Source organism: Megalops cyprinoides, chromosome 14 (assembly GCF_013368585.1).
Source record: "Megalops cyprinoides isolate fMegCyp1 chromosome 14, fMegCyp1.pri, whole genome shotgun sequence".
Classification (NCBI taxonomy): domain Eukaryota; kingdom Metazoa; phylum Chordata; class Actinopteri; order Elopiformes; family Megalopidae; genus Megalops; species Megalops cyprinoides.
This window is the reverse complement of record NC_050596.1, coordinates 31357542-31385172: the sequence shown is the minus strand read 5'-3', so window position 1 is coordinate 31385172 and position 27631 is coordinate 31357542. Positions and strand designations below refer to the sequence as shown.

Genomic DNA, 27631 nt, shown 5'->3' with positions numbered 1-27631 from the left:
ACTTTGGAAAGCCCTGGTTGTGTAGGAAGTAGTGCATGCAAAGTCCCTTGTTAATCAACTCTAAAGATGCATTTAGAACTAATAATGATGAAGGAAGCCAGTCACTTAAGCATTTTTTTTTTTTTTGAACGGTGAGACGAGGTAATCTTTGTTGACTTGTCTGTACAACACTTTACTTCTCTGGTGTTTGTTCTGTCTTCGATTCTGGCTGCGGTTTGGCTGGACCGCCTGCCTCACTATATTGCTTTTCCTCCTGATGGGCAGCTGGCTCGATATTAAGAGAAAAAACACTATTCCCAAATCAGCGGCTGAAGCTGAGGAGGGAGAGAGGGTGACGTGACGGAAGTCTACCCCTCTCCCTGTTCAACGTGTCCCAGCTCTCGCTGTACATGCAGATGGCATGGTGCTCCCAGATTTCATTTGAGCTAATCTAATCCCCCCTCTGCTCCCACTAGAAAGAGGGAGTATTAGCAGCCATATGTCAACCAGATTTGTCAGATTATTCATTACAATTAATTGCTGTTCTCGCGTAAGGCCTTTAAGGCTGTGAATTGCTCAGGATTCTACTGCAAACACAAAAATTATGAGTAAAAGACGCAAGCCCTGTCATTCAAATTTCACGCTGACCTTTACTGGAGCCTGGCTTTTCTGAAGGTGCAGCAGGGAAAAGCTTTCTAATTGGTGTTCTGTCATTTTCCCTGCAGCACCCCCCCCCCCCCACCCATGGCCCCCCTTCCACAGGTAGACTGTTGGCCTAGTCAGTCATCTCAACAGAGCAGACAAGGAAGGGTCTCGCCAGTACCTTAAGATGGTATTTAGCTGCATGTTGAAGTGCATTACACCAGCAGGGATAGAAACTGAACGATTATAATTTCTGCGGCATAATATTCCTTTGTAAATCTCATAAATACAATTCATAGAACATCTATAAAACTGAGTTTTTATTCAATATTCATCAGAAAAAAAGGAGAAGCAACAGTCTGATATAGCATTTTTGGTAGGTGCGGAGAGAAGCTCAATTTCTATGGTTATTCCCGCTCTGTGTACAGACAGAAAAGCTCCAGTATATCTTCCATTCATTTTCTTCTGGAAATATTCAAATAAGGATTATCAAACTCTTGAAAATTCAGCAGGAATATTTGGTCCCAGGGGACCCCCCTTGCCTCTTGGATTAATGCGCTGTCATAATATATAAGCCTTAATATTTTGGTGATGAATGTTTCTTCCTTACTCCAGTGTGCTTATGGGCGTCTGAAATGACTCAAGTACTGCTCACACATGGAGATGTAAGGGTTTTATTAGAAACCAAACAGACACACCGAACAGAACCCCAGCACAGCCTCGGGATACATTCAGTGGAGTGAGCAGAGAGAACGATGTTTTACACACCCGTTTTTCACTCAAGGAACAGCCATGTCATGACATTATGTTATGTTGTAAAGTCGTTGTGATGCCTTAATGGCCAATTACAGTGTTTATCGACTTCAGAATTCAGAAAAGCCAGTTGTCACACAAGTAAATTCATATTTATGCTAATTATGTTTTAGGTGTTTTCTGTCTGGCGTATGCCAGTTAAAGTCCTTTCGGTGCAAAGGGAAACTATCTTTCCATTCTGCAAAATGAGCAATGAGGATTTAACTGTACATTTTCAAATGCTTCTACCTTTGCTTAAGTTAATGTAAAGCTGTGAGTCCTAGGTGATTTGATCCCTTTATGTAGGGGCAGTGGGGGTCGCATGAGAAGGGGCTGTGAAATGTTTCAGGTGTTCTCCGGTGCACAAGGCACTGTATTGATCCTGATAATGTAGATGGTTGTCTCCAGTTCTTCAGCTGCTCCTGTCAGCAGACATTTCCTCGTTACTCTCCAGTACAATAGCCATGAAAGGTCACACCCTCTAAGCGTAATCACACACAGTCAAAACCAGAAACGTCATACATCAAGGAGACAGTAAATAGCTTTAAACTTTATGTCACCAGAGAAACACTCCCAGCCCTTTGTAATATATGAGGTGGGCCTACAGATATTCAAACTGACTACCCAATTTGACTAGGACGAGTAAATGATTTCACAAGGATAAAGTATGACCTTGATTAATAATTTAAATTTAGAGCAGCATGAATTTCACAATTCATTCATATACTCTTGTATTGAACTGGTCCAAATATAAGGCAGTCCTGAGGATAAAGTTAATGCCCCCTTTCAAAGAAGATAAAGATATAAAATGTTAAACATGCACTTTATAAAATTTAAAAATACAACTTAAGCAATTAATGGGTAAAAACAAACTCTCATTCACCATAGAATCCAGTTACTTTTACTGTTAATCTAGTAGAGCATATGTATTTAATCAAATATCATATCCAAAATATCACACAGACAATCCATTTGCACACATTATTTTTGTATACTGCATTTATAGCAAATAGTTCAAGTTTTTGCATCATTAACCACCATGAGCTTAAAACTGGCATAACTTCCCAGCCTGGGGCCTGGCTTTTGGTCCACTTTGTTTTCAAAGTAGAAACTGCAGACAGGCCTCTGCTTTCGTCGCAGTGAGAGTACCACAACTGCTCAGTGCATTTCCTATTCACTGGTGTGGCTTTGGCCAATGGGATTACCTTGCCCGGTAACATTTTTTGCTGGCAATTTTGACTTGTCTGTGAAAACAGAAAGGTGCATTTTTAAAGGCATATTTGGACCAGTGAGGTCATATTAAAAACTGACATTGGAACTGTCATGCCTTGAACAGTCAGAATGAAAGCCACTAACATTGTCATGGGCGCCAGGTATTTTGGGGTGTGGTCATATACCTAGGCAACTAAGCCTAAAAATTGCTTTTTTTTTTTTTACCTGATGGCAGTCTCGTCATGAAAGAGGGTTTCAAAGGAGGGGAGTGCGGAAACATGTCCCTCTCCAGCATATTAACATAATGAGGAAAACACTTTGCAGGCCATGACCCCCTGTCATCTTATTATACCAATGATTAATGATATTCTCTCGCCAAAACATGCTGCTCACACTCTCTCCTCACACCCTCTGCTTACAGGAGAGAGGATGTGTTTGCTGAGAGATCCCTCTGCCTGATATATTTCCTGTCATTTTTATGTGCATTTTTAGGTTCTCTTACCATATAGAATTGATAATTCCATAAAAAAAAATGTTTCATATCTTTTCATGTTGTTAGGTCTCTTGGGTTTTTATTCAGCTTTTTGTGTTGGCTCAGTGTTAATCCCTCCTGTCGGAGAGGCAGGTTGGAGATGCATGTTCAGTGCCATTCTCAGGCATGTGTGGCAGTTGGGGTGGCTGACAGTTGACCTTCAGCGCTGTCAAAGCGGTTTGAAGCCCGTACTGAATCACCTCTGGGCGGCCATGTCTCTTGTTCTGCTCCAGGGTATAAATGATACAGATAAATAAACGGGGAAACTGCCTTTGTTGTCCTGGTTTTTTTTTTTTTTTTTTGCCCTCATTCGGTGTTTTTGTGTTTTTTCCTTTTATGTGGAGGCTTTTGTACCCCTTTTTTCCATGATCATACCCTCTTTAGTAGTTCAGTTTCACCTTTAGGACTTCCACCTTTGTTGTTGTCTGTCTGTCAGTGTGATTGACATTTACATCACATTCTGAAACCCCTCCCGTTTGTGTCTTCCCAGGTGGAATCCAGAGGTTGTGATTTCCCGGAGAGGCCGCGCCCTGAAGTTCCTGCCGTGCCAGCAGCATGCACAGAGGTATGTTCAATTCCACGGTTTCACAGCACAATGCCAAGGTGGGTTCAACTAGAAAATGGTTTTAGTTCTGTATTAAGTAAGAACACAAAGACAAATTTCACACATACCTCCCCCAGGGACTCCATCTACAGGTGTAAGCTGTGGTGGAGAAAGGCAAGCACCATCATATATTATGCACTGTTACAAATCCAATCATTCAGTAATATTCTCACACTGAACCATACATTCAGGGTAACCTTGCACATGGTACACATGTGCAAGACCCAAACAAACCCAGAACATTAAACCCTCACTCACCCAGCAAAAATGCAGGTAAAGGTGTCAATATTGGGCTGGGTGGGCTGCATTGTGTTGCAGTGGTGAGGAGCAGGGCTTGTAACTGAAAAGTTGCTGGTTCGATTCCCTGCTGGGGCACTGTTGTTGCCCACTTGGGCAAGATACTTAACTAACAACTCCCTCAGTAAATATCCAGGTCTGCTAGGTTGATAAGAATGTCTGCTAAATGACAATAATGTAATAATGTAACCGTGATGCCCCCCGTGGGCTACATCTCCCCACCGACCAACATCCATTGGGTGTCCACTGGCATCTGTGACAGATGACCAATCACGGAGCATGACTAGTGATGACCAATGATTCTAGATTCTCAGCATCACCATGCTCCGGTGCCCCCATCATAGAGCATCAGTTCCTCCATGCGGAGCTGTCTGACGTCATGCCTGTTCTCTGTACCTCACAGACAGGTAGGATACGCCATGCTGTGTGTTTCATTCATCCTTGAAGGAACCCCGTTTTCCTCTCCAGCTGCTCAGAAAAGCAAGGGGCAGCTAAGCAATCAGCTTGTACAGGAGAGCTGGGACAGGTGTGACTAATACTAATATCCTACAGCAGCCCAACTGTTACAGGAATTAGCTTGTCACTGCTGATTCCCAGGAGCACCTAGCCCCATGCTACCACTACTACTCACATCTGTAGCAGTGCAAATCAAGGCTAAGCAGAGTGCATATTCACAGGGCACCCAATGCATCCAAATAACAGCCCCTGCATCAGTTATCCTAGACAAGCAGAGCTGCAGCTATGCCATGTCACCATCAAACACAAGTAATGCGCGGTGCGTGGCAACACAGGGTCTTGGTCAGCGCGATAAATCTGACAGGAAGTTTTGTTTGTGTGGCTTTTGACAGCAGCTTTGTGAAAGATCTAGAGCCTGAGCTTTAAGCAAGCCTTTGAAGGAGGTTCTGTGGTTGAAAACACTGCTGTGGAAGGACTGCGCGCATGAAGTGAAGCCATGAACAATGGCTGTAAATGCAAACCCAGTACGCTCTTCGCATTTAATGAGATTTCTGGCTCAGGCTCCCAGCTGTGCACCCCCGTCTGCCTTGCATCGTATCTGCACTGAGAAGTTTAAAATGTCCATATTCTCAACAGGACGAAATACACGATTACAGTTACAGCTGCCGAATAGCGTGATAAGCAGAATTACATAAAGTATACTGTGGTGTCGTAAACAAGGAGGCGACGAAGGAGCTGGTGTAATATCATTTTTTTTTTTTAGTTGTTTGTTTACCATCTCGCAAAACGGCCAACCAGAATTTTCCGGCACCCGGTCACTTCTTCGGTTCGCGTCCTCTTGCACGCGCAAAAGACGACCAGAAGACAACGCCTGCACCGTCTGACTCAGCTGAAAAGGCATTCCTTTCTATTTTCTCCCCGTCCTGACGCCCGGCACCACAAAGACCGCAGTGTGGCCGGGAAGTAGGCTACAATGTCGGTCTGTCCCATTAATTGCAAGTGGGATGCATGTTAATGCTATCCTTCATTTCGCTGCTTTTATGGCCTCTGAGACTTAGATTTACATTGGAGGGACACAATGATATTTAAAGCTGCAGGGGAAAAAAATAAACAGAGTGAAAGGCCTCAGCATTCTTCCACTTCCTACAATATATTGTTCTTTTGTTTTCGCACCATATCTCCTGAAAGTCGCCCCGCTGTGTGTGTTCCATTGGTGTGGGGGCAGGGCTTGCTAACCTGCATCTGAACCTTGGAACAAAAAGCAGAATTTCCATTGTTACATCCCTGTTTGATGCTGCTTGTACACGTGTCATTTCCAAGTGCATACGCATAGCATGTACTGTATAATTGTGTGATGCACATGTAATATTAGGCATGCATACCTAAGTAGATGCAAGAGTTATTTGGAATGGCAAGAGAAACATTTGCATATGAATCTACTTTTTTCTCTCCAGTTGTTCAAAGTGGAGGTTGAATTGTTGATTTGAGTGAACCTGCTGAAGTTTTACCTCCTATATTAAGACATGCATTATTACATGTATTCTGTCATTTCCTACCGAATAAACACCAAAACATGGCGTTCATTATCATATTTACAGTTTACAGTGAGCCATTTACTTCTGTCTGGCAGCTGCAGAGGTCAGGAATGTCCAATCCCAGGCTGTAATGAGCCCAGAAGGTTATCTGTGTGTCCACAAATGACTAATGACTACAAATGAGCAAACTGGTAATGCTATTTGAGTGAAGACAGTTATCAGTTGAATCATGTGATTAAGTTCTAAGGAGGGAAAAAACCTTCCTGTACAATGGGCCCTCCAGGAGTGGGACATGGGAACCCAGATGTAGGATAAGACCGGGGAATCACTAAATATCTGCTCTTGATGTCAGGCAGATGTTTTATGGAGTATATGGTCAGGATGTTTCCAAAAACTGCATATTTTTGGTGTCATTTCATGTTTTTGGTCAGAAGGTGTGACCTGCATGATGGAATACCATTAAGCAAATAAAAGAGAAGGATGAAGCCTTTTGGGGATTTCTCTAGGGTCTCAGAGAAAAGGTTTATGTGCACTACATGTGTACATGTGAATACTCTACAAAATCATCCTGTGTGGTCAAAAAATGAACTGAAATGTCATTCCTCCTCTGGGTGGGCCTTGAACTGCGGCAAATTTTCTGTCAGTCATAAAACTGCAAAGTAATGCTTAGTCATGAGGCATGGGTGAGCATATTAAAACACACAATTTGTTTATTCAGAGTTAACACCATATAAAATGTACAACTTCAACACTGAAAATTTGTGGGAACGTTTCACTGGAGGAATAAATTGTGTCATCAATTCCTCCAAAATCGGAATAGATAGAAAATGTCAATATAACAAATGTGCTTACTGTTATTGGTACTTAATAATTATTTGCTGTTGCTCTGTGCAGAGTATGGCTATTAGCAAGCTTACGGTTGCTTTGTTAGACATTATGATGCTGTCCTCTGCTTCACTGAAACAGTAATTTGGTATACAGATAGCTTTTTTTTTGTTAATGATCTCTTAAACATTAATACATGCTTATGAGGCCCCTTGGGTCCTTGTTTGACTTGCATTTAAATGGTTAAATTCCTAAAGGTCAATTCCTCACCAGGAAGAGTAAAATTACACATTCGGCCATTCTGGGGCTTCAGTACAGATGTTGTTAACTTATAGTAGCTAAAAGATCAGAGCTGGGACGTAAATGGATATGGCCAAAATCATAGGATACTTGATGATTTTATTTTAGATTTTATGACTGAAGCTGACCAGAATTCTGGCATGCTTGAATCTGGGCCCCTAAACCCTCAAATCAACGCACAGGCGCACATTCTGCTAAAGGGGCGCTTTGTTTGTTCCCCTTTTTAATAATTATGAGATTTATATTGATCTGAGCAGATGTGGATCAATCGTGCTAAATGATCTTCCGTGAGCTGAGCTCTGTTGCTCCGGCCTGTGGACAAAGCTGTGTCCAGAGTGAGGCAAGATTCGGAGAGCCAGCGGTGAGCTGGCTAGCCAATGACAGTCCTCTGAAGTCACACAGAACCAAGTGTTGGAAAATTATAATGAGCTAGGCCTAAGCTGGTGCAGGTCTTTCAATTACAGAGGGGGCAATAGTTCAACCCCCGTCATGCATAATCCCAGCCCCGAAACTCCAGGGACCTACGGCTCATATCTGCTCAATGGCTCAGAGGTATCAGATAGCCATATGTAGATTTGCAAGGTAAACAGGCTGGCACAATAGCACAATGAATGCGTTTTTCATAGAGGAATAAATTAAGGCTAAATTCTATTTATTTCTAAGAGAAGGACCAAAACTGAAGGCTTAACGTTCTGCTGCCTGATTCTTTTCTTCATGCATCTATTTACTTTGTTTGACAGCCTCAGTCTATTCTCTCTGAAAGGGGATTGTTATCACTGCTCTCTGACTGAGGTTCACATGCTGTTGATGTTATATCGCAGCTGAAGTGCTGGAGCCAAGGGGCACTTTGGGATAAGAAGAGCCAATCATATGTGAGGTGCATTGGAAAAGCATGGCAGAAAAGGCAAAATGCATGCTCCGGTTTGTACATGAATTCTTGTGAGAAAGAACAAGGGAAAAACGGTTAGGGTGGTCACGTAACCTCCCTTGGTCATGCTGTTATCAGTTATTGGACACAATCACGGGCATAAAATAAAAAAAAAATTTTCAATAACATTCATAGTCCATGCTGAAATAGACTCAATATTCAGTCATTTTAAAAATTAGTTCACATGCATAAAGGAGGTGCTTGGTGTTACATGTACAAATGGATTATGGATGGATGAAGGGAAGTTTGAAAAGAGGAGCTGAGTGAGAGGGGGAGTGGAGGAGTGAAGTGGTCCACACTTCCATCATCTACAGGGCCCAGCAGGGGCAATCCGGTGTGGAGACATGATCCGTCCGGACAGTGGGAGACGCAGGAGACGAGCGGAGAGAAGCGGGCCCCTTCAGGTCTCCTCACGGCTCCCCCAGTCAAATTAGACAAATGAAAAGACATCTGTGATGAGTGTGTGACACCAGCATCTCAGCTTGTCCATGATCTCAGACAGTGTGTGCAGTGATGGAGATAAAAACACAGTTTTCCGAATGTAGGAGATGAGCCTGCTTTTTTTGTTTGCATCAAATGTAGCAGAAGCAGCCACGGGGGACTTTGAGGAATGTGTCCGTTCTCAGTTCAGCCGTTCTGTGAATTGACTGGTCTGCATTTACCTTTTCCATTTACTATCTTCCTGTCGTTTTCAATATTCAATAAGTCAGATGGAGCAGGTTTAATTTGCAAATGAGAATTCAATACTACAGAAATTCTCTGCCAATGGAAATGAAAGTGAAATAAATTGAAATAAAGTTGATGATAATTGTAAGATGTACAGTAAGTAAAGGTGTGGATTCGTTTGACTGGACTGCGAAAAGGATGCAAGAGAATGAGTTCTGGACAATTATGAATGTTCCTGCACAGGAGAAAGGCCAGCACAAGCCACTTCATTCATTACAAATGATCAACTATGAGTTTTAAGATACATATAAATACACTAGAATAGAATCTGAAGTTAATAAGGCATTGGTAATTGAACAAATATAGCCAAATCACACAGTAAACCCATTAAACGACATTAAAATCCAGGATCAGAAATGATATGTAAGCTTTCATAACAGTAGGGTGGTTACACAATAATAGGGACCATCTGTAAACCGGTCAGTTTTTGCACCCACTAATAATTAAATTAACTGGGTGATATTAATTTATAAGAAATGCAGAGACTGGGTGGTATTAATGGAACCTGTGTTTCCAGATGCTCATCTCTAAATAGCAAAGTGAACTACCTAATCATACTGCACCATCTGGGAATTCCCCTCCAAGGCAGCAGTATGTGATTATGTCATTAGGTGTTTTAAAGGACGCATTTGATGATACAGCTCACCAAGTTAAAGGAACCTTTCAGCCTAACAAATGAAAGGGTAAGCTTGTTAAGCTTTCCAGACTGATTATTAACTTCCAGTTCATTTAGTCTCCCTAATGCAAATTCCAACTTTGTAAATTAAAATAAATAAATAAGATCATTACCGTTTGTAATATATTTGCATATTTCACAGGTGTAATTCTGCAGGCTTTTTTTGCACACTGACACTTGTTCCTCCAGAGTAATTCATTCGTAGCAACACCAACAAAGAAGGAAGCCTGGCTAATTTATCCAACCAAAAAAAAAACGTTGCACTAAGTATAAAATCATGCAAATGAACTGGGTTCTCTATTGAAAGACACAGAGTTTAGTTGACACTAATCAAGGCAAAATATGCAGACAAAGTTGACAATCATCCCAAAACTCTTCCCTAAATGGCACAGCTGCGGTTGCAAGGCACTGCATCATTAGTACATATGACTAAAACATATTTAAAGAGTCAAACTGCGGCTCCCGAGTGGCTTGGACAGCCAGGGCACTTGTTTCAAGCTCAGGCTGAGCCCAATGGCCTGGGTTCAAAACTGGCCGTGTCGTTGGCTGACTGTGACAGGGAGCCCATATCAGTGGAACAGGTTGGCTTTGTTCCACTGGGGCACAGGGGTAGGTACCGCCACTGGTCCCTCATTACTCCACTGTGGCAACCCGAGTGGCTTGTGCCCCAGTGAGGCACCTGTCCTTCAGGGATGTTAGTGGGGATGCATCTATCCTATGTGTACTGCATCCTGCAGATACCTCAAAAAGTCAAACTGAAAACAGTTTCAATAAACTATTTTGGATTGTGTTCATTTAAAAGCACTTAATCTGAAAAGTAGTTTTATTTATTTATTTTTATTACCACAAAATATCAATGAAATGGAGGCAGGGTACTACAGTGATTAATGAACCCATGATCATAAGTTTGTGTGTGTGCCATACTCTTGGTTGGATTGTCAATAAATCCCAAGTAGGAACAGTTGTTGAGTGCTTAAGAGAAATATATGGTAATGGTACTAGTTTGCTAAGGGTAGTACTCTTCTACTAACTGCATGTCTGGTTATGTCTCGCTATGGTTTCAGTGGTCCAAGGGTCAGGACTTGGGAGTCAATGTGGAAACTGATTTAGTTCCCATCTGATATTAAAAGCTGCAGCATCCCAAATTCTGCTCAGCAAAATGGAAGAGCATATTTGGATGCATATTTGTGTGCCTATAAATATGTGTCAGTCATCTTTAAAACATTCAAATGTTTGAACCAGCTACAAAAAAGGTAATTATTTGGCATGTTAGAATTGTTATTTTGCCTTACACTACAAACAGGACAGCCAAATTGTGCTGCTTTCAAGGGCAGTGGTCTGTTTCTTAGTAAACTTGCTATGGTCATACAGCAGCATTGTACATGCAGTCTGATGATTTGATCCTCTAACTTGCAGCACTGAGACAAGTTCATCCAATTTGTGTAATTTCCAGAAATGCTATATAGTGGCTGATGTATACTGCTATGCTGTATGTTGTTAATTGATGATGACATTGTGGTCCAGCCCCCTCTATGAATATTAAAAAAAAAACTTTCATAAGCAGCATATTACCTTGTAATAGACAACCTACAGTTCTACAGAATGGAACTGAGACAAGTACCTAATGCAATTGAGTTTGTTTTTCAAATTTTAACTGTAAAAGACACAAAAAACATGGTTAAAATGGTCTTTCTTAACCCATGTGGTGGCATGGTTATCTGAAACACTGAAATTTTGAAGCGCATCTGAGCTGAAAATCTAGCAGGCTTTAGGGTTGCAGGGAGAAGTTTATAGCCTGTTGACAGAGACATACAGTTCTATGCATACAAGTTGAATGGAGTATATAAATATTCTATATATTATATAAATATATGAAGCAACAGAAGACATACATGGTGTCCTTAAAAAACAGAAATGTGTATATTGTGTAGAAGTTGTAACAAGCTAAACATTGTAAGGCAGTAGTCTCCAGCCTCCCCAGATAACAATAAATCCCAAATAGATGTGTATAAAATGTTGGAATTTTAGTTTTAATTGGTGGTAATATGCTCCAAATTTTCTAAGGTAGAAATTCATTAGATATTCAGATAAATAATCATGACAATACAAATTCCTTTTGCATGTTTTTTTTTTTTTTTTTCTTTTTTCAAAAAAAAAAGGGGGGAGGGGGGCAAGCTTCTGTGGGTGGTGAGCACGGCCGTCGGTCGTCACAGCGAGTTCTGGCCCCAGAAGAAAAGGAGCACGCAGCAGGCGGAGTGTCTCCGCACGGACGATAAACACGTTTGCGCTCGGCGGCTTTGCACCGCAAACCCTCCTGATCCCCCCGCCCCCGACGGCGCAGAGTCAACCTGTAAACAGCGCTCGCTGTCGGCTTCCTCTGCAGCGGCGGGAGAAGACCAGCGCCACAACAAAAAAGTGTTTACCGGGGGAAGAGAGGAAAATTCTAAAGCAGCCGAGCGAAAGGGCTTAGCGCTGATCAGACCTCTCATCCACCTTTCATTCTCCGCCGTTCACATTGAAATGCAAATATTCAAGGCAGGGTTTCCACCCGCGTGCCACTCACAAATTGAAAAGCAGTTTTTATCTATGCAAATGTAGGCGCGGTAATTGAAGTTAATCAATCAGTGCTAGCTTTCGCTAAAACCTCCGAACACGATTGAATAAAGTAATTATTATTCGGCGGAAAAATGATGAAGTTGTAGACAGCGTGAACATTGTTAAATGAGGATTTTGAGTCACAATGGCTTAATTTAACCAGCAGCTTCCTCTCTCACCCTGTCAGTGGGAGCCTTGCCCTTGCTGGATTGTCAGGAAGACACGGGTTTGAGGAGTTCCTTTTTCGCCCACCTTACCTTCATGCTTCAAAACTCAGAGGGGAGCTACAGTTGTCGTTATGGGTTTATTCTGTATCTTAGCTTCGGACAACATTTGTTTGGAATACTCAAGTATCACTGTCTCTTGTGGTTGAGATCCATTCACACATTACAGAAAATACTACATGTCTACATGTAGGACAAAAACACGAATCCATTTCTTCTTTGTGAGATCAAATGTGAGTACTTCACATATACTATCCTGTTTGCCAGGCTTCATTGTGATCTCAAGTATTAATTACATTTTTATTCTCTTGTGCAATGTTTTTCTGTGTACCCCACAGCCAAAATAGAGGATTTTTGTGAAGTAATGCATATATATATCCAGACCCATTGAACTGTTGAACTATACAGAGTCCAAACAAATCACTCAGCAATATGATTTCTCAAACTTGTGGCAAATGATGCTGTCTTTTGTCTGTTTTATCTGTATAAAGAACTGATTTAAAGTTGATGAATATCCTATTGCTTTAGGGGTGACTTGCTTAACTTAAAACCCTCCTACACTTGAAGTAATTGGTATCATCACAGGCTCTTAATTGCTTGCTAAGTAGTCTGCCAGGAAAGGAAAACAATGTACTATAATAGATTAACACAGAACCAAAGAACATCCTTAACTACTCTAACTGAACAGCAGATGCACCGTGTCATTTCCAGCAAGATGAGAGACAGCATTGTCAGGGAAGAATCACTGAAGTTAAACTATGGAGATTAAATCTAAAGTCATTTTTTGTGACTTTTAATTAGGATGGTGGCATGCAAAATGTGCAACTTAAGAGAAATATATGTAAAACAACACCCCCAATGCTCCACAATACCAAGGCTCCCGTTATGCATACATCTGTAGTTTGAGGACAAAGTGACACGTACACAACATTTGAAGGAGAGGGGATGCAGAAAAGAGACATTCGTTTCAACCATTTTAGAGCGGAGGCATTTTCCTAGCTCGCGCCCGTCAGCACGGCTATGGGTAATTGAGTCTTCTAGCATCCTGCAGTCTGGGCTACCTGACTCCTGGTCTCTTCCTGGTCTCCAGGCTCACTCTCAATTGCAGGCCACAGTTAAAGGCCTCTCCTGTATGTCACTGAGTTTAATATGTTCCCTACATAATTATGCAGGATTCACAGTGCTATCAAACCGCAATTCAAATTAGTTCAGGATTAAAGGCACAGAACAGTACTGGTTCCTTAATTGCATTGTACTGCGCTGATCACATTCAAATACCCATTACTCATTCCCTCTGTGGAGCAATAAGTCAGAGGGATTAATGCAGAGACAGGTGACAGGGCCAAGCCATTAAAAGGCAGTTATGCAGAAAGCATGGCCGGTTTTATTCGCGTTAATGAAATCAGCGAAATGAAACTGTAATAGATTTATCAAAGCTCAGATGGATTTGCAGTAAATCAGTTTGATTCAGGCAATCACACTGGACAATAGAGAGAGTTTTCAGCTACAGCAGTGGGTGACAGGAAGAGGGATCTGAGAAATACTGATATTCTTCTTGCAAGGATTTAGCGAGCGCCCCATGCCAAGGCCTTATTCCCCCAACGCCGCTGCTAAATTTTGTCAGCTAAACGGTGCCAGGGATTGATAAAATGCCCTCCATTCAAACGGCACATTCCTCTGTCTCCTCACTCTTCTCTCTGTCCTCACCCAGAAACCCTCTTTTCCCGTCTTTGCGGTGCTCTCCTACACTCAGCTGGTCTCTGTTATATGATATCACTATTTATCACGCACATGCAGCTTGAATGCACAGCTGAGTCAAAACTTACTGCTTTTTCCTGCTTTTCAGTGCTTGGATTTCTGTGCTGAAGCACATGTTTTGCCCCAGTTGAACTCGCAAAGCCGACTTACTGGCCTAGTGTCAGAGTATTGTCCCTTAGAGGGCGCTAGTGTTACAAAACATTTGGAGGCCCGAATCTGGATGAATAAACAAAGTAAATACAAAAATAAAGGAATAAATAATGCAAAGATGGAATAATATATGTTTCATATATTTTATATATTAACTGATTCATTTATTTTTTCATTTGTCACTCGCTAACATGCTGATGACTGCTGGGTTAGTCAAAACCATAGAAGACTATCACATCAGGTGTACCTCACCTCACTATGTTACGGAGAAAAATTCACTTGTTTTTTCCGTAATTTGTAAAATTCAAGCTACTGCTACTCTGTTATTGTTACTACTTTGTTGCTACTTTGCTAACAATGGGTGAATATTATCAATGCAGTTAAAACAGACAGTGTAACACCCGCTGGTAAAGGCAGCGGTCGTGCCTGGACCGCAGTGTAGCATAGTGGTTAAGGAGCAGGACTCGTAACCGAAAGGTTGCCGGTTCGATCCCCGCTGGGACACTGCTGCTGTACCCTTGGGCAAGGTACTTAACCCACAATTGCCTCAGTAAATATCCAGCTGTATAAATGGATAACATTGTAAAGAACTGTAACCTATGTAAGTCGCTTTGGATAAAAGCGTCTGCTAAATGAATAAATGTAAATGTAAATGTAAATCTCCAGAGAATGCTCTGTCTTGGGATGAATGATTTATATAGTGTTTGGTTTAATGGTTAGGGAAGGGGTCTGTTCTCACTCATACAGGTGTTGGAAGTATTTTAAATGACCCCCTGAGATGCAAAAAATTAGGCACAGTATATATTGATAGATGCTCAACTATACAAAATTGAGTGAAATGTGTATATGATATGACCATGTGATATGTGTAAAATATATCAGTTGCTACTGTTATGCATATATGGTGTATATTGTAAATCGCAGTGCATTCTACATTGCACATTTTTGGCCATTTTTATTTTACTATATATTATAAAATGCCACTACATAGATATTGTAAGTAAATATGTATGATGAACACAATAAATGGAAAGTGAATGTGTTTTCCCACATGGTATCTCACAGAGCCGTTTTTAAGAAGTGGCACACCAAGAGGATGAGAACAGGCACACCTAGACAACATTTACCAGGCCATTCCAGTTTGTGGAAGTACAGTGTGCATTGTGTCCGAGTTGAATGACTGATACCATGTCTTCAGTGTTCAGATGGAGCTTTACAGATGAAAGGAACAGAATGACATAAGGAACATCAAATGGAAAAACACAGAAAGAAGCACAACTAGTTTGCTATATAGAGGAGGAGATCAGCCTACCCACACTCACTCCGGGTAGGCCAAAGTCGATTTGTGCCACCGCTGTTGGCCCCTCATCGTTTGCTTGTTTAAACAGCCTGCATTTTGAAACAAACGCCTTGACTGTCTGAGCCACTCAGGAGCCACCCGGCATCCTCCCTCCCCCAAACACTTTCCTTGCCCATTAAATCATTAATTCTATGTCACTGGAGCAATTAAAAATAAAACCTCAAACCTGTTATATCAGTACAAGTACAGGAAATATAAGACAACCCGCTTAGAGTCTATACAGTAATATGACATATTTCATATTCACCAGATTAATATTCACGTTAATTGAATTTAGTCAGCTTTATTAGCAGCTGGTCCGCTTGTTTCTTTGAGTTGTAATCAGTATTTTCATTTATTCTGACAAATTATGCATATTACGCAATGGTTATATGGTTAAATGACTTCAACCAAGCTACACTTAGATTTCAATGTGTTCTTAATGTCTTTCACTGTAAAGAATAAAGCCCAATTACAGCCAATTAACCCCAATCAGGAGCTCCTTGTTCCAAATTCTTTATTTAATGGTTCGCTGCAGCTTAAAGCATTGATTAGCCTGGAAAGCACCATTAGGAAACGATCGCCTTGGAGAAGATGAGTCGTTAAGCGCTAACGGAGCGTAGCAGTGCAGCCGCGGTCATTACAGTGGGCTTCGCAAGGCCTCGTTTTCCCAAGCGGCAACATCAACTTTTATGTTGGGGTCTTACAATCCAGTCCAGGTTAATTTTCACTTGAGCCCAGTTGTTAAGAGAGGCAAAAATATGAAGTAGCGAGCACTCATCCGTGTGTAAAATCCTATTGGCTCATCATTATGACACATTTAGATACTACAGGATGATTGGTGGGATCATGCACAATGTTTGTACAGTATGAGCAATCAACAGAATGGCCCAGTAGGAAACTCTGGCCGTGGGCTACTGCAATCCTCCATATTTAGTCTGTCTCAGGTATAATAAAATAGTGATTTCTCTAATCACGTCACCTGCATTAACCCAATACTACTGAAAACTACTGTGCTGAAAGTTACTGCTGATGCTGAATGAAGAGCCGTAGCCACAGTGATCAGCGTTTGTGCTGCGTTCCTATTTACATTACATTTATGTTTATTCGTTTGGCAGAATCGTTTATCCAAAGCAATTTACAAGTGAGGCAGAGTACAACACAAGCAAAAAAACCATAACGAGTCAACGTTTCCTGCCACACTGCAGGAATATGATGGCATAAATATAGACGGTAATGTTTGTAACTGTTCTTATGTCCCCCTTAGCATCCTTCTTGTTACCGTTATACCTTTCTTCAACAAATAATGGCAGTAGCCTAAAAATATGGGGTGTGATGGAACCTGATAATGGTGATCATTCAAAGTTTGAAGTAACAGAGGTTGCAGTATTTTCATCACTTGCAGCAAATGCGTTTTGGGTAATTCCATTTCTTATCTTCCAAGTTTGTGTCACAATGAAGTGAAAGGGGCTCCTTGGTGGTTCCCTGTTTTCCGTACGGGTTAAGCTGTTTCTGAGAGAGATGTGGCACTGACCTGTCAGTCAGCTCTCACAGCTGAAGAAAAGTCCTGTTTTAAACTGTCCTGAAGTTGCTCTCCTGTCATTTGGGATGTCTTGGTGGAAAAGATCCCTTCCACCCCTGTTCTTTATCAGTCTGACTGTGACACTTTCCATTTCTTCACTGCAGTAACTCACCTGGTAAGACAGACCTGAACAGATGTCTCCGTAACATTTTGTGTAATCTCTTTCCATATTTTTGTCGAAATATCGATCTGAAGCTTAGTACAGTTCCGATGATTTTGAAGGCTCAACAGCAATAAGCAGAAATTCCCACTCCTTTCATGCCTAGTGACCCCAGAGACCAGTGTAACTGTGCTAGTTGCTAGTCTATATTCCCTTTTTTGAGGGGCTATTCCATGAAAAGGCAAACTGCTGGTAGCTGGTAGTTCAGTGTTAGCCTTTATTTAAAGCTTTACATTTTCTGAAAGCACAACAGCTCAACACCTACTTCAGTTCATAGATGGTAAATCGTTCTGATACTGAACCCACTTATAACATGCTTTTCATGAGCACAACCTGCTTTGGAAGTTGGACCAATGTGTTAGTAGTGTGTAGGTACTGACAATCAAAGCTGCAAAAAATATGCATATTAGTATATCTTTGCATTATGTAGATGTACGTTGTTAAGTGAACTGCATCTGAACGAAAATGTATTCAACCCACAAGACATTACATTTTGAAAAAATAGAAAATACAAAGCTGCCTATCTGTCATCCAGAAGTGAACATATGAAATCTTTGCTTAGAGTCGGCATGAGACAACGCTGGTTTTACATACAGACGTTATATAATTCAGCATGCTTCAAAGCCACTGAGTGTGTAGTTTAATCAGTCATGTAGATTCATGCTTTCAGTTCATAAAGGATTTAAAGCAAGGCACATACAGTTCCTCACTGCTCCATACAGTAAACACACCCGACTCACCCAGCACACAAAGACATAAATAATAATAAAAACACCAAGTTTGCAGACAGAGAAATGAAAAGCCGGCATCAAATACAATGATGTACTCGATTTAGCACAATTAAATAACAATCAATCAATCACATGCAGTCACTGTCTAAGCTTTCTGCGTATTTCAGCTCACTTATGCTTGATTAATAACTGACTTGGTCTATTCATAAAAAAATACTCTGCATTTAAAAATGGTGCCTTGACGTTCAAAAACGGTCAAATACAAGCAAATACATGTAAATAATGAAAACTGGAACGATTGTTCAACTAAGCCTCACACTGAATCAGAGCAGTAACGTTACAGCATGTAAGAGCCACCTCCTGAAAGTGCTTCCAGGTACACGCATGTATAAAAACAGTAGCGACAGTAAGATTGCTTCCCTTTAAATATCACAAGATGTAAAAAATGGCACAGTAGTACGGTACACAGTGGCTTTTAAACAGCCAGTTCAGTAAAGCAAGTTGAGGAAGAAAGACATAAAGTTGTTAAGTTTTTTGTTGTAATGTGCATTGCATACATGACATTCAAATGCATTTGCTTAAAAGTCCCCAAGAACAACCACCCATACATATAACACAATATATATATAACGTGCATACTGGATAAATATGTAAAACATCTTAAATATTTAAAATATAGAAATATATGACATTTACTAAATGGCTTTAAGATTAACTTAAGAAAATAATTAAGAAAAATGTGCCAAATAAAGGGAGTGACAGGATAACTGAAAAACAAACTGAGGGCTCTGTCTCAGGGCAGCCACTGCGCAGTGTAAAATTGTGCGTATCAGGGGAGGGAGAGTCAAGATGTGTGCGTTTAGAGAAGGAACAGGAACATTGTAGTCAGACATATCGGAGTTTGGTGGGGGTGGGGGCAGAACAGATCGGAATTTTGTGCAGCAGGGATTATGGCAGGACAGATCGAGTGTGGTGCATGTCTCCTATGTAGAACAGCGGTAGGTATGGCAGGACAGATCAGTTTGGTGCGTCTCTCCTTTGTAGAACAGCGGCAGGTAGGGCAGGCTTCGGCAAAGGCACGGCTCACACTCCACCGCCGCTGCGGTCCACAGACACCGGCTCCCTCTGCTCCAGGCTCTCCTCCACCGTCTTCATCAGCATGGCCAGCCTGCTGTCCGACACGTGGCCCTTCCTCACGGCGCTCATGAGCTGCAAAACCACAGCGAGCAGCGACCCAAATCAAACGGCAGCGAAGGTCGGAAAACCGCACGATCCTCCCTCTCGCAGAACTAGGATAAACAGTCAATAGGCTGCTCTATATTTACTGCATTTATGTACAGCAATACTGACAAATAATTCAGAGCGAGACATGAGCAGTTTGCCAGTAAGGCTGTGTCCGTCATGCATTAGCATCCCTTAAACCTCTTCTACAGCTCTTTCCATGTCTGTTCTGAGCACATGCTTATCACGAGTCCAAGATTGTTCCCAGTTGGTTTCAGTTTCCTTTGTTTTTGCCTTTTGTTTTCTCCCACAAGCTTCAGTGTGTGTGTGTGCCTGCGTGTGTGCATGTGCGCATGTGTGTGCGTGTGTATGTGTGTGTGCGCACGTGTGTGTGTGTGTGCATGTGTGCGTGTGTGTGTGCGTGCGTGCATGTGTGTGTGCGCACGTGTGTGCGTGTGTGTGCATGTGCGCGTGTGTGTGCGCACGTGTGTGTGCGCACGTGTGTGTGTGTGCGTGCGTGTGCGTGTGTGCTTGTGTGTATTTGTGTGCGTGTGCGTGTGCGCACGTGTGTGCGTGTGTGTGCATGTGCGCGTGTGTGTGCGTGTGTGTGTGTGTGAGTGTGTGTGTGTGTGTGTGTGCGTGTGCGCGTGTACGTGTGTGTCAGTCTATGTGTGACTGAACGAGTAACTGAGGGAAGGATGATTATCATGCCAGAGCATGCCTGGATTCCTTGCCGCTCTGGTTCAGCTCATACCCTCAGTGAAGACGACCACGCTAGCCCATAATACTATCACATGATCCAGCCGCTCCAACGGAGGTCCTACACCCAAGCCGGAATTAATTAGCCGTCGTCTTAAAGCGTACACTAATAAAGATTATTAAGAAATGAGCCACTTCGGCCCACCGCAGGTTACCGATACTTTAATCCCCGCTGTATCTGGAGGGAGAGGGTTTCTTGGAATGCCGTTCTCCAGGTCTTTTTCCAAGCACACCGCACGACACTTGCTAATTTGCCAAGGGAGAGACTGTTCGGAACCTAGGCGACTTTCTTACCCACAATCAAAACTCATTGGGAAGATTTCTCTCTCAAACCTCTAATTAGTTTCTAATTAGGTCGCGCAGGAGTCTTATTTGATCTTGCGATATGGTGCACTCTCACCATTAGGGTTCACACTTATGACAGCTCTGGTGAATCTGCCCAGCCTTGCCATTTTGTTACTTAAAAATATATCCTGGCCCTGAAAAATGAGAAAAATTCATGCTTTTTACATCTGCTGAAAAATTAGATCTTCTAGTCTCATTTTTTTTGAAAAGCATGAGAATAATACACTCCTCTTATAGGCAGAGATGGTCTACAGTAACACCATCAGAAATCATCTGCAGTTTTGAGTTTCTGAAGATGTTACTGTCTTTTTTTAACCACAGAATCAAAGATGCGGTTGCGGTCAGAATGAATGCAGGACAAGAACTGTATCAGCCAAGCACGTCAGTATGGTGATGGGGATCATGGAAACAATATTGGCATGCAGCCTTAGGTTATATGGACCTAATTCTCATAGGCACAACCATCTTTTTCTTTGCCTTCATCTTGTTGGTTTAAGTTGTTTAACAAGACACAAAATCGTTTCGGCTATTGTCCAAATTCCCCCAAATGAATGTCTCGTGTTTTCAGCTCTCATTGCTTTCATGTAACTTTCAATATTCATCAGCGGTTTTCCTTGAAATTCCCTTGTTTTAACCAGAAAATACACCAAATCCGTACTGAAAAGCAAGAAGACTAAATACACTACAGTCACAATCGCTGCAATCTCCCGAAAGAACATCTCAGGCATGCTTACTTTTGTAACACAGCAATAAGAAAAAAAAAAAAGGGAGAGAAAAAAAAACCAAAGCTCACAGACAACAGAGAACTGCTCGCTGGGTCTCTGTTTTTCCCCTGCCGGGAATAACCTACCTGCAAGAATTCGTCGAGTTCAACCTGTCCGTTTTTGTTCAGGTCGACTTCATTAAGAATTTCGTGGAGTGTGTTTTCATCAATCTGGACACCAATACTCTGTAACGGACAGAATAAAGTTATCACTACAGGCATTTCTGTACAGGCATTTGCCACAGACAGTTCACATCAGGGAGGTCTGTATGTACCATGTCTGAGTCATGTACCATGGTGCATTAGAGGCAGTTGTTTGGCTGAGATTTTGTAAACACACTCACACAGTCCCCCATGCCTCAGTGCAATTAGCCCCAGATGAGGTCCCCTCTACACTGGAATAAAGACGGCAGGCTCATAATGTACAGGTAATCCATGTTCTTTCAATACAATTAAGCATCTTAAGCTCGAGGGCGCAATAATACGACATGACGCCGTGAATTCCCTGCCAGCAGATCTCTGTCACTTTATACAGAGACACAGAGGACCCGAGACGGAGCTTCTCAACATTCAGACTGATGTGGCGGTTTAGCACTGTGTAAACTCATAAGTTTGTGTTTATGATTAAGAGCTCCCGGTATCTGAGACTCAGTGCCATGGTTACTGAGCTAAAAGAAGATCCCTGAACAGCGCGTTTATATTAAAGGAGCAACAGAGGAACTCAAAGTCTCTCCGGGCCTTGCACAGGTCTGTAGGAGAACGCCCACAAGCTAATGACATGCTCTACAGGGAGGAGAACAAAGAAAAACAGGGATGGGAAATCCTTACCTCTAATACCTGCTGAACATCCACAGTGGTGATAAAGCCCTTATTTTCTTTGTCAAATTTGTGGAACCTCTTCTTGTACCTGTTGACGGAGGAATTAAGTGCTGTCAGTGCCTCAGTGCTGCCCCCCATGAGAGTGTGGATAAGGGGGCAATGATGCAAGTAACGTTACAGTATAGCAGTAACGTTACAGTATAGCAGTAAAGTTACAATATAGCAGTAAAGTTACAGTATAGCAGTAACATTACAGTATAGCAGTAAAGTTACAGTATAGCAGTAATGTTACAATATAGCAGTAAAGTTACAGTATAGCAGTAATGTTACAATATAGCAGTAATGTTACAGTATAGCAGTGGATGCATAACACCAGTAGCAACAGAAATAATGCTTCCCTTTATACTTTAAATTGCACAAGGTTAATAAAATGACACAATAGCATGGCCATTTTAAACATCTTCTACAGCTTTTACACATCTTGTATAACATTATGAATTCTATAAAAGTGTATTTTATGCATTATGCAGTGGCTTTTAAATGACCAGTTCAGTAAAGCATGCCGAGGAACAAAGGCACAGTATATATTGTTGTAAGTGTTGCATATTGTTGCATAGTGTATACTGTTGTAAGTTGTAAAGCCATTTTGTTTTAACTTTAACCTTTACCTACCCCCATGAGGCTGAGACAAGGGTGCAATGATGCAAAGAAGTCCACGACCGTGAGGACAGAGCTCAGTCTCCTTACCTCTCGACCTCTGGCACGACCGTGAGGACAGAGCCGAGTCTCCTTACCTCTCGACCTCTGGCACGACCATGAGGACAGAGCTCAGTCTCCTTACCTCTCGACCTCTGGGGGAGGCAGGGTGATCTCTGACGTGTGGGTCAGCTGCTCGGACCGCGACTTGTAGCCCATTTCATAATACAGGAACTTTTTAGCGCCGTCCAGTTCTTCCTGCAAGAAAGGCGAGGTTGGGGCTTAGTGGGGAACTGGACACAGTCAAAGGGGAGCCGGTCTGAATCCATGTCCCACGAATAGTATGTTATATGTAACCTATACAAGTTGCCCTGGATAGAGTTGTTAACTGGGCACATCAGTAATAACGATGGGCTCTCTTATCAATGATGTTATTCAGTCACACCATAAATGGGAGAGGTTGAATCATGTCCCCTTAAATGAACAGCTGATACACATCTTCAGTGTGATTTTTCTCCCTGTCCAGTTGAGGATTGTAATCAAGTAACCTGTGAACAGACAGCTGTTGGCCATTTAGATGGCTTTCTGCCTCCCCCTGGTACACCACAATACAGCAGTGTAATACTCAGATATTCTGCCTGAGCGCTGATATCGTGGCTCTGTGCTCTCAGGATAGGCGGCCCACACTCGTAATCCGTGAGCGGGTGAAAGTGACTGAAGTCTCAGGGGAGAAATATGAGAAGGGTGGGGGCAGCGGTATTGTATTCTAATCACTTTAAAGGACTGGAGTTCATGAGAACCGAGCAGAATCAAAGCCACACCGGGCGCTATTATGCTATTTAAAGAGGAATATTTATCAGACAGGAAATCGTGGACTATATATAAAATGAAAGACTAAAACGCCCTCCCCATCAAGTGGATATCTAAGCAATGAAGTCTTTTGTTACTGCCAGCGTACTTATCAAACGTGCAGTCTATATTTTGTGTGTAATGAACAATGGCATAGGATTTTTTTTCTTTTACAGTAAACTGAAGTATAGAAGTACATGTTTCTGCCTCTTAAACATCACACTTATGCTGGTGAATTGGAGGTCAACCAGATGCATGTATGACGTCACTACTGACAGCACACTGTAACAGCTGTAATGGGTTTCACTGACTGACAGCACACTGTAACAGCTGTAATGGGTTTCACTGACTGACAGCACACTGTAACAGCTGTAATGGGTTTCTGTAATGGGTCTGAGGGCTTGCACCTTCATCACATTACACTTATTTACTCACTAAAACTCACGTTTTATACAGTGTAGCTAACGTGTAGATAATATAAGCATTATTTATTTATGCTTAGGATATACTTAAGCAATTCAGGCTGAGTGCCTTGCTCTAAGGCTCACGTGCATAAGGCTAATCCTAACTGTTATTGTAACCTGCATATGACTGTGATTGGTATCCTCATAATCCTCATTATGCTGTACACATAATAGCAAAGGAGCATTTTATCCACACAAAACAATATTTAACGTAAATTAATAATGTAATAAACAGAATTTGTTTTTTAATGAAATAAGGCAGTGAACAAAGTGCATACTGAAAGGTAAGGGGGCGCAGGTGTTGGCACGATGCTCTGGGAATGCTGCCCAACGTGAATATTTGGCTGAAGGACTGAGGTTCCCCTTGTGCTGCTGTTCTCTGTGGGATGGGCCATTTCCTGTCACCGTGACTACGCACCCACACGCCCCCCCCCATATGCAGATGAATACCGTTGCCAGTGCCCTGCTGATGCGGATGGAGGTGGCGGGGTAGAGGGAGCCGTTACCTTCTGCTTTTGCTCGCTCCAGCCCAGCTGCCTCCCCATGAGCTCCACGATCCTGGGCAGCGCCTCGTCCGCCGCCTGCACGTTCAGGAAGCCCAGCCGCGTTCGCCGGGCGATCACGTCGATGGCCGTGCACGCGTACTCCTTTATGGCGTACAGCACCTGCAAACCGGGCGCAGGGAATGAGAAACGGGCCGCTTTCATAGCTTAGAAAACTGCCTTGTTTGCAGGTATGTGACGCTGGTCTAGCCTCCCGCGCTGGGGGAAGCAGATATGGCTAATTGCAGTGCGCTCCCCAGCTGGGTGATACCCGATGACAGAATCTGAGCCAACAGGTGACAGCGTGCGGCACTTTCCAGGCAAATGGGTCTCAAGAACATTGCATTGAAGCATGAACTCATGCCTTGTGCATTTTGCCAACGTTATCTTTTCTATTACTATTTTCCAGGAGTCTCTCGACCGCCTTTCCCTGGGGTCAGGGAATAATTTGTCAGTTTCCAGTGGGTTTTCTGGGTTTTTGACTCCCTCTGGAAAATGCACTATGCTACATGTACAGTGCTTTATGAATCTTGATTATAATAAATGCACTTTAACAAATGAAATTTGACCAACTGATTTAAGCAGAAAAGAATTGGAGAAAGAGAAAATGCCTCAAACCGTAGCAAACCACTCGCATGTCAAGGATGTTAGTGTCGTTGGCCTTTACAAAACCACATCTGCCGAAATACTTCTAATATATACATGCTTTCATCTGCCATATAAATAAAACATACATACCTCACTCTCAATGTAGGGAAATTCGGATACAAGCCGTTTCCCAACGATAGGCCACCTCTTCCCGGTAACGTGCGCCATCTTGGCCACCTCGAAAGCCCGCCCTCCATACGTGGAAGCCAGGTGCTGGGCAACCTGGAGATTAAAAGAGCCGGTTAGTGGGCAGAAGACCACAGTCCTGGGACAGACAGCTTTATAAAACACACAGCATTACAGCAGAACTTTCTGATACTGGGGCAGAAAGAATGTTTTAATAGTCCAGGCACTCCTGGAGAGAAAGGGAGCCAACCACATTCCCAGCCAAAAACTCAACAAAGAGGAAGTCATTTCACTTCCGACTGGTTATATTACTTTCTTCACTAAAGGTCAACTTCTGTCAAAAGTATCTCCATATTGACCTTTTTAAACATTCTGAAAACATTGGGTTTGTAGGTTATGCTTTCTTCACACGCTGGCCCACAGCCCCACCTGCTAGGGATGGGTTAAAGTCTTGTGCACAAAAAGCTGTGGGCGGGACGAGACTCTGTTATTGTGTATTGTATTCGTTTGAGGCACACTGGCTGTGCTGCCGATTGGAACGTGTTTTCAGAAGTGTAGTCTTCAGCAGGAGGACACAGGCTCTGCTAACACCCCCTCATCTCAGAGTGTCCTCTCTGAAAAATAAGGCTGAGGGGAGGATGAGGGACAGAGTGCGCACTTCAACATCTGGACATTCTGTCCCCTATATCCTGTTTTTTGTTTGGAGAAAGATATCAAGCAACGTATAGACTACTGTAATGGACGTTTGATAGTCTGAACTTAAATAAATGCTTGATTTAAGGTTCATATTGCTGGTATTAATGGATTTGGATGGCATTTTCTGATTAGTAGATGGGCTAACATTTTAATACAGACCTCCTCAACATTTTAACATTTTATTGTGATAAGGTCATTGTGCATAACACAATATGAATATATGAAATATTATCAGTGGTTTAACCTTGCAATTTTTTATCTGTGAAGAGCATCATGATTTTTAGTTTTTTCTCTTTTTGACATATTCAAAAAATATTTGAAAATAAACCCCACAGACAGTGGGGGATAGATGCACCCTTAACAAAGCAACACTACAGCTCTTACAAGACCAAAGTGCATTCTGGGAATGTACAAACAGAAACAGTCTGTGGGGTTCGTTTTTTTTCACATAACCTCTCTGGTGGCCTCTACGCTGAGCCCACCTCAATCTCCAGTCCGTAGTCCTGGACCAGACGGATATACATGGTGGGGGTCCAGTCTTTGGCCCCCTCCAGCATCAGCCCTACGGTCCTGCTGGGACCCGCCTTCAGGTTGTGGACCTGGACCGCTTTATCTAGCGTCTCCTCAGCCATGGAGCGGTAGGTTGTCCACTTCCCACCTGAAATCACAGCCACTCATTACTCAAGCTGTCACCTAATGCTGGCTTATCGGTGTCCGTCAAACCAAGAACACTTTTCATACATACAAACGTAAAGTAAAACATGGGTGACCTGGATAGCAGAATTGTGTTGAAATCACATTTTAACTTTAAAAAGAAAATGAAAACTTGAAAGAAAACCTGCTGTTCTAACACACAAAGAAAAAAAAAGTAAACCACTTAAGATTTTGGTTAATTTGCCCAGGAAAGAATTAAAAAAAAACAAAAGAGCGCTTACCGGCGATAGTGACCAGTCCGCTGTCGCTGATGTTGACGATGTGATTTCGACAGATGGACTGGGTGTCCTTGGAGTTTGGGTCGGTGACCAGGGGGCGGATTCCACTCCAGGCAGCCAGGACGTCCCCCCTCCTGACTGAAAGCACCAGGGTGAGGGGGGTGGGGGGGTTGGGGGAAGAGATGTGCTCGTGTCATTACTCGGCTGTGTTCACAGACTCAATCTCCTGTCATCACGGCCGTGTGGAAAGGTGACGGACAGCTATGGGAACCTCTCCAAACGGATGCCGCTCTCTCTGACAGGCCGCTGTCTCCCTTCCACATCAAACCCGCATGCCAAACCTTTCACAGCACTCACTCCACTACCCGAAAATAAATGAGCCTTCAGCGCTGCCCCACCACTTTGATTGGTGACTCTTTTTATATTGAGGTGACATATAAAGTATTAATTATTAATACAGTGGTGTGCATTGATTGGAAAAAAAGAAATGCATACCACTGTGTAGTGGGCTGGGTGATATTTCTGAATAAAACGATGACAAAGTCATTATCAAAGGGCATTTTTTAAACATTTATGAAAAGGTGAGCAGCTCAGGCACTCTCTTCTCACACAGGGAAGAGGTGCAGTTAGAGGACAGCATGCATTCGCGGCAGAAATAGGGGAGGGTATGCATTGTACACAGTACACGAGCCCACAAAATCCACATCAACCAGCGCAGAACTGCCAAC

The 27631-nt window shown here is 42.5% G+C and overlaps 1 protein-coding gene across 1 annotated transcript in view; it reads right to left on the bottom strand.

Annotated features, from left to right (window-relative positions):
* Positions 1 to 17515: 17515 nt before the first annotated feature.
* gpd2 (glycerol-3-phosphate dehydrogenase 2 (mitochondrial)) overlaps positions 17516 to 27631 on the bottom strand; it is a 36150-nt gene continuing 26034 nt past the window's right edge. The window contains exons 11-18 of the mRNA XM_036544940.1: positions 26907 to 27041; positions 26454 to 26629; positions 25240 to 25371; positions 24466 to 24624; positions 22792 to 22904; positions 21960 to 22038; positions 21219 to 21317; positions 17516 to 19252 (exon numbers count right to left, since the gene is read on the bottom strand). Coding sequence (XP_036400833.1) covers positions 19127 to 19252; positions 21219 to 21317; positions 21960 to 22038; positions 22792 to 22904; positions 24466 to 24624; positions 25240 to 25371; positions 26454 to 26629; positions 26907 to 27041 — 1019 coding nt within the window. The 3' untranslated portion in view covers positions 17516 to 19126. The remainder of the gene's footprint in view (positions 19253 to 21218; positions 21318 to 21959; positions 22039 to 22791; positions 22905 to 24465; positions 24625 to 25239; positions 25372 to 26453; positions 26630 to 26906; positions 27042 to 27631) is intronic.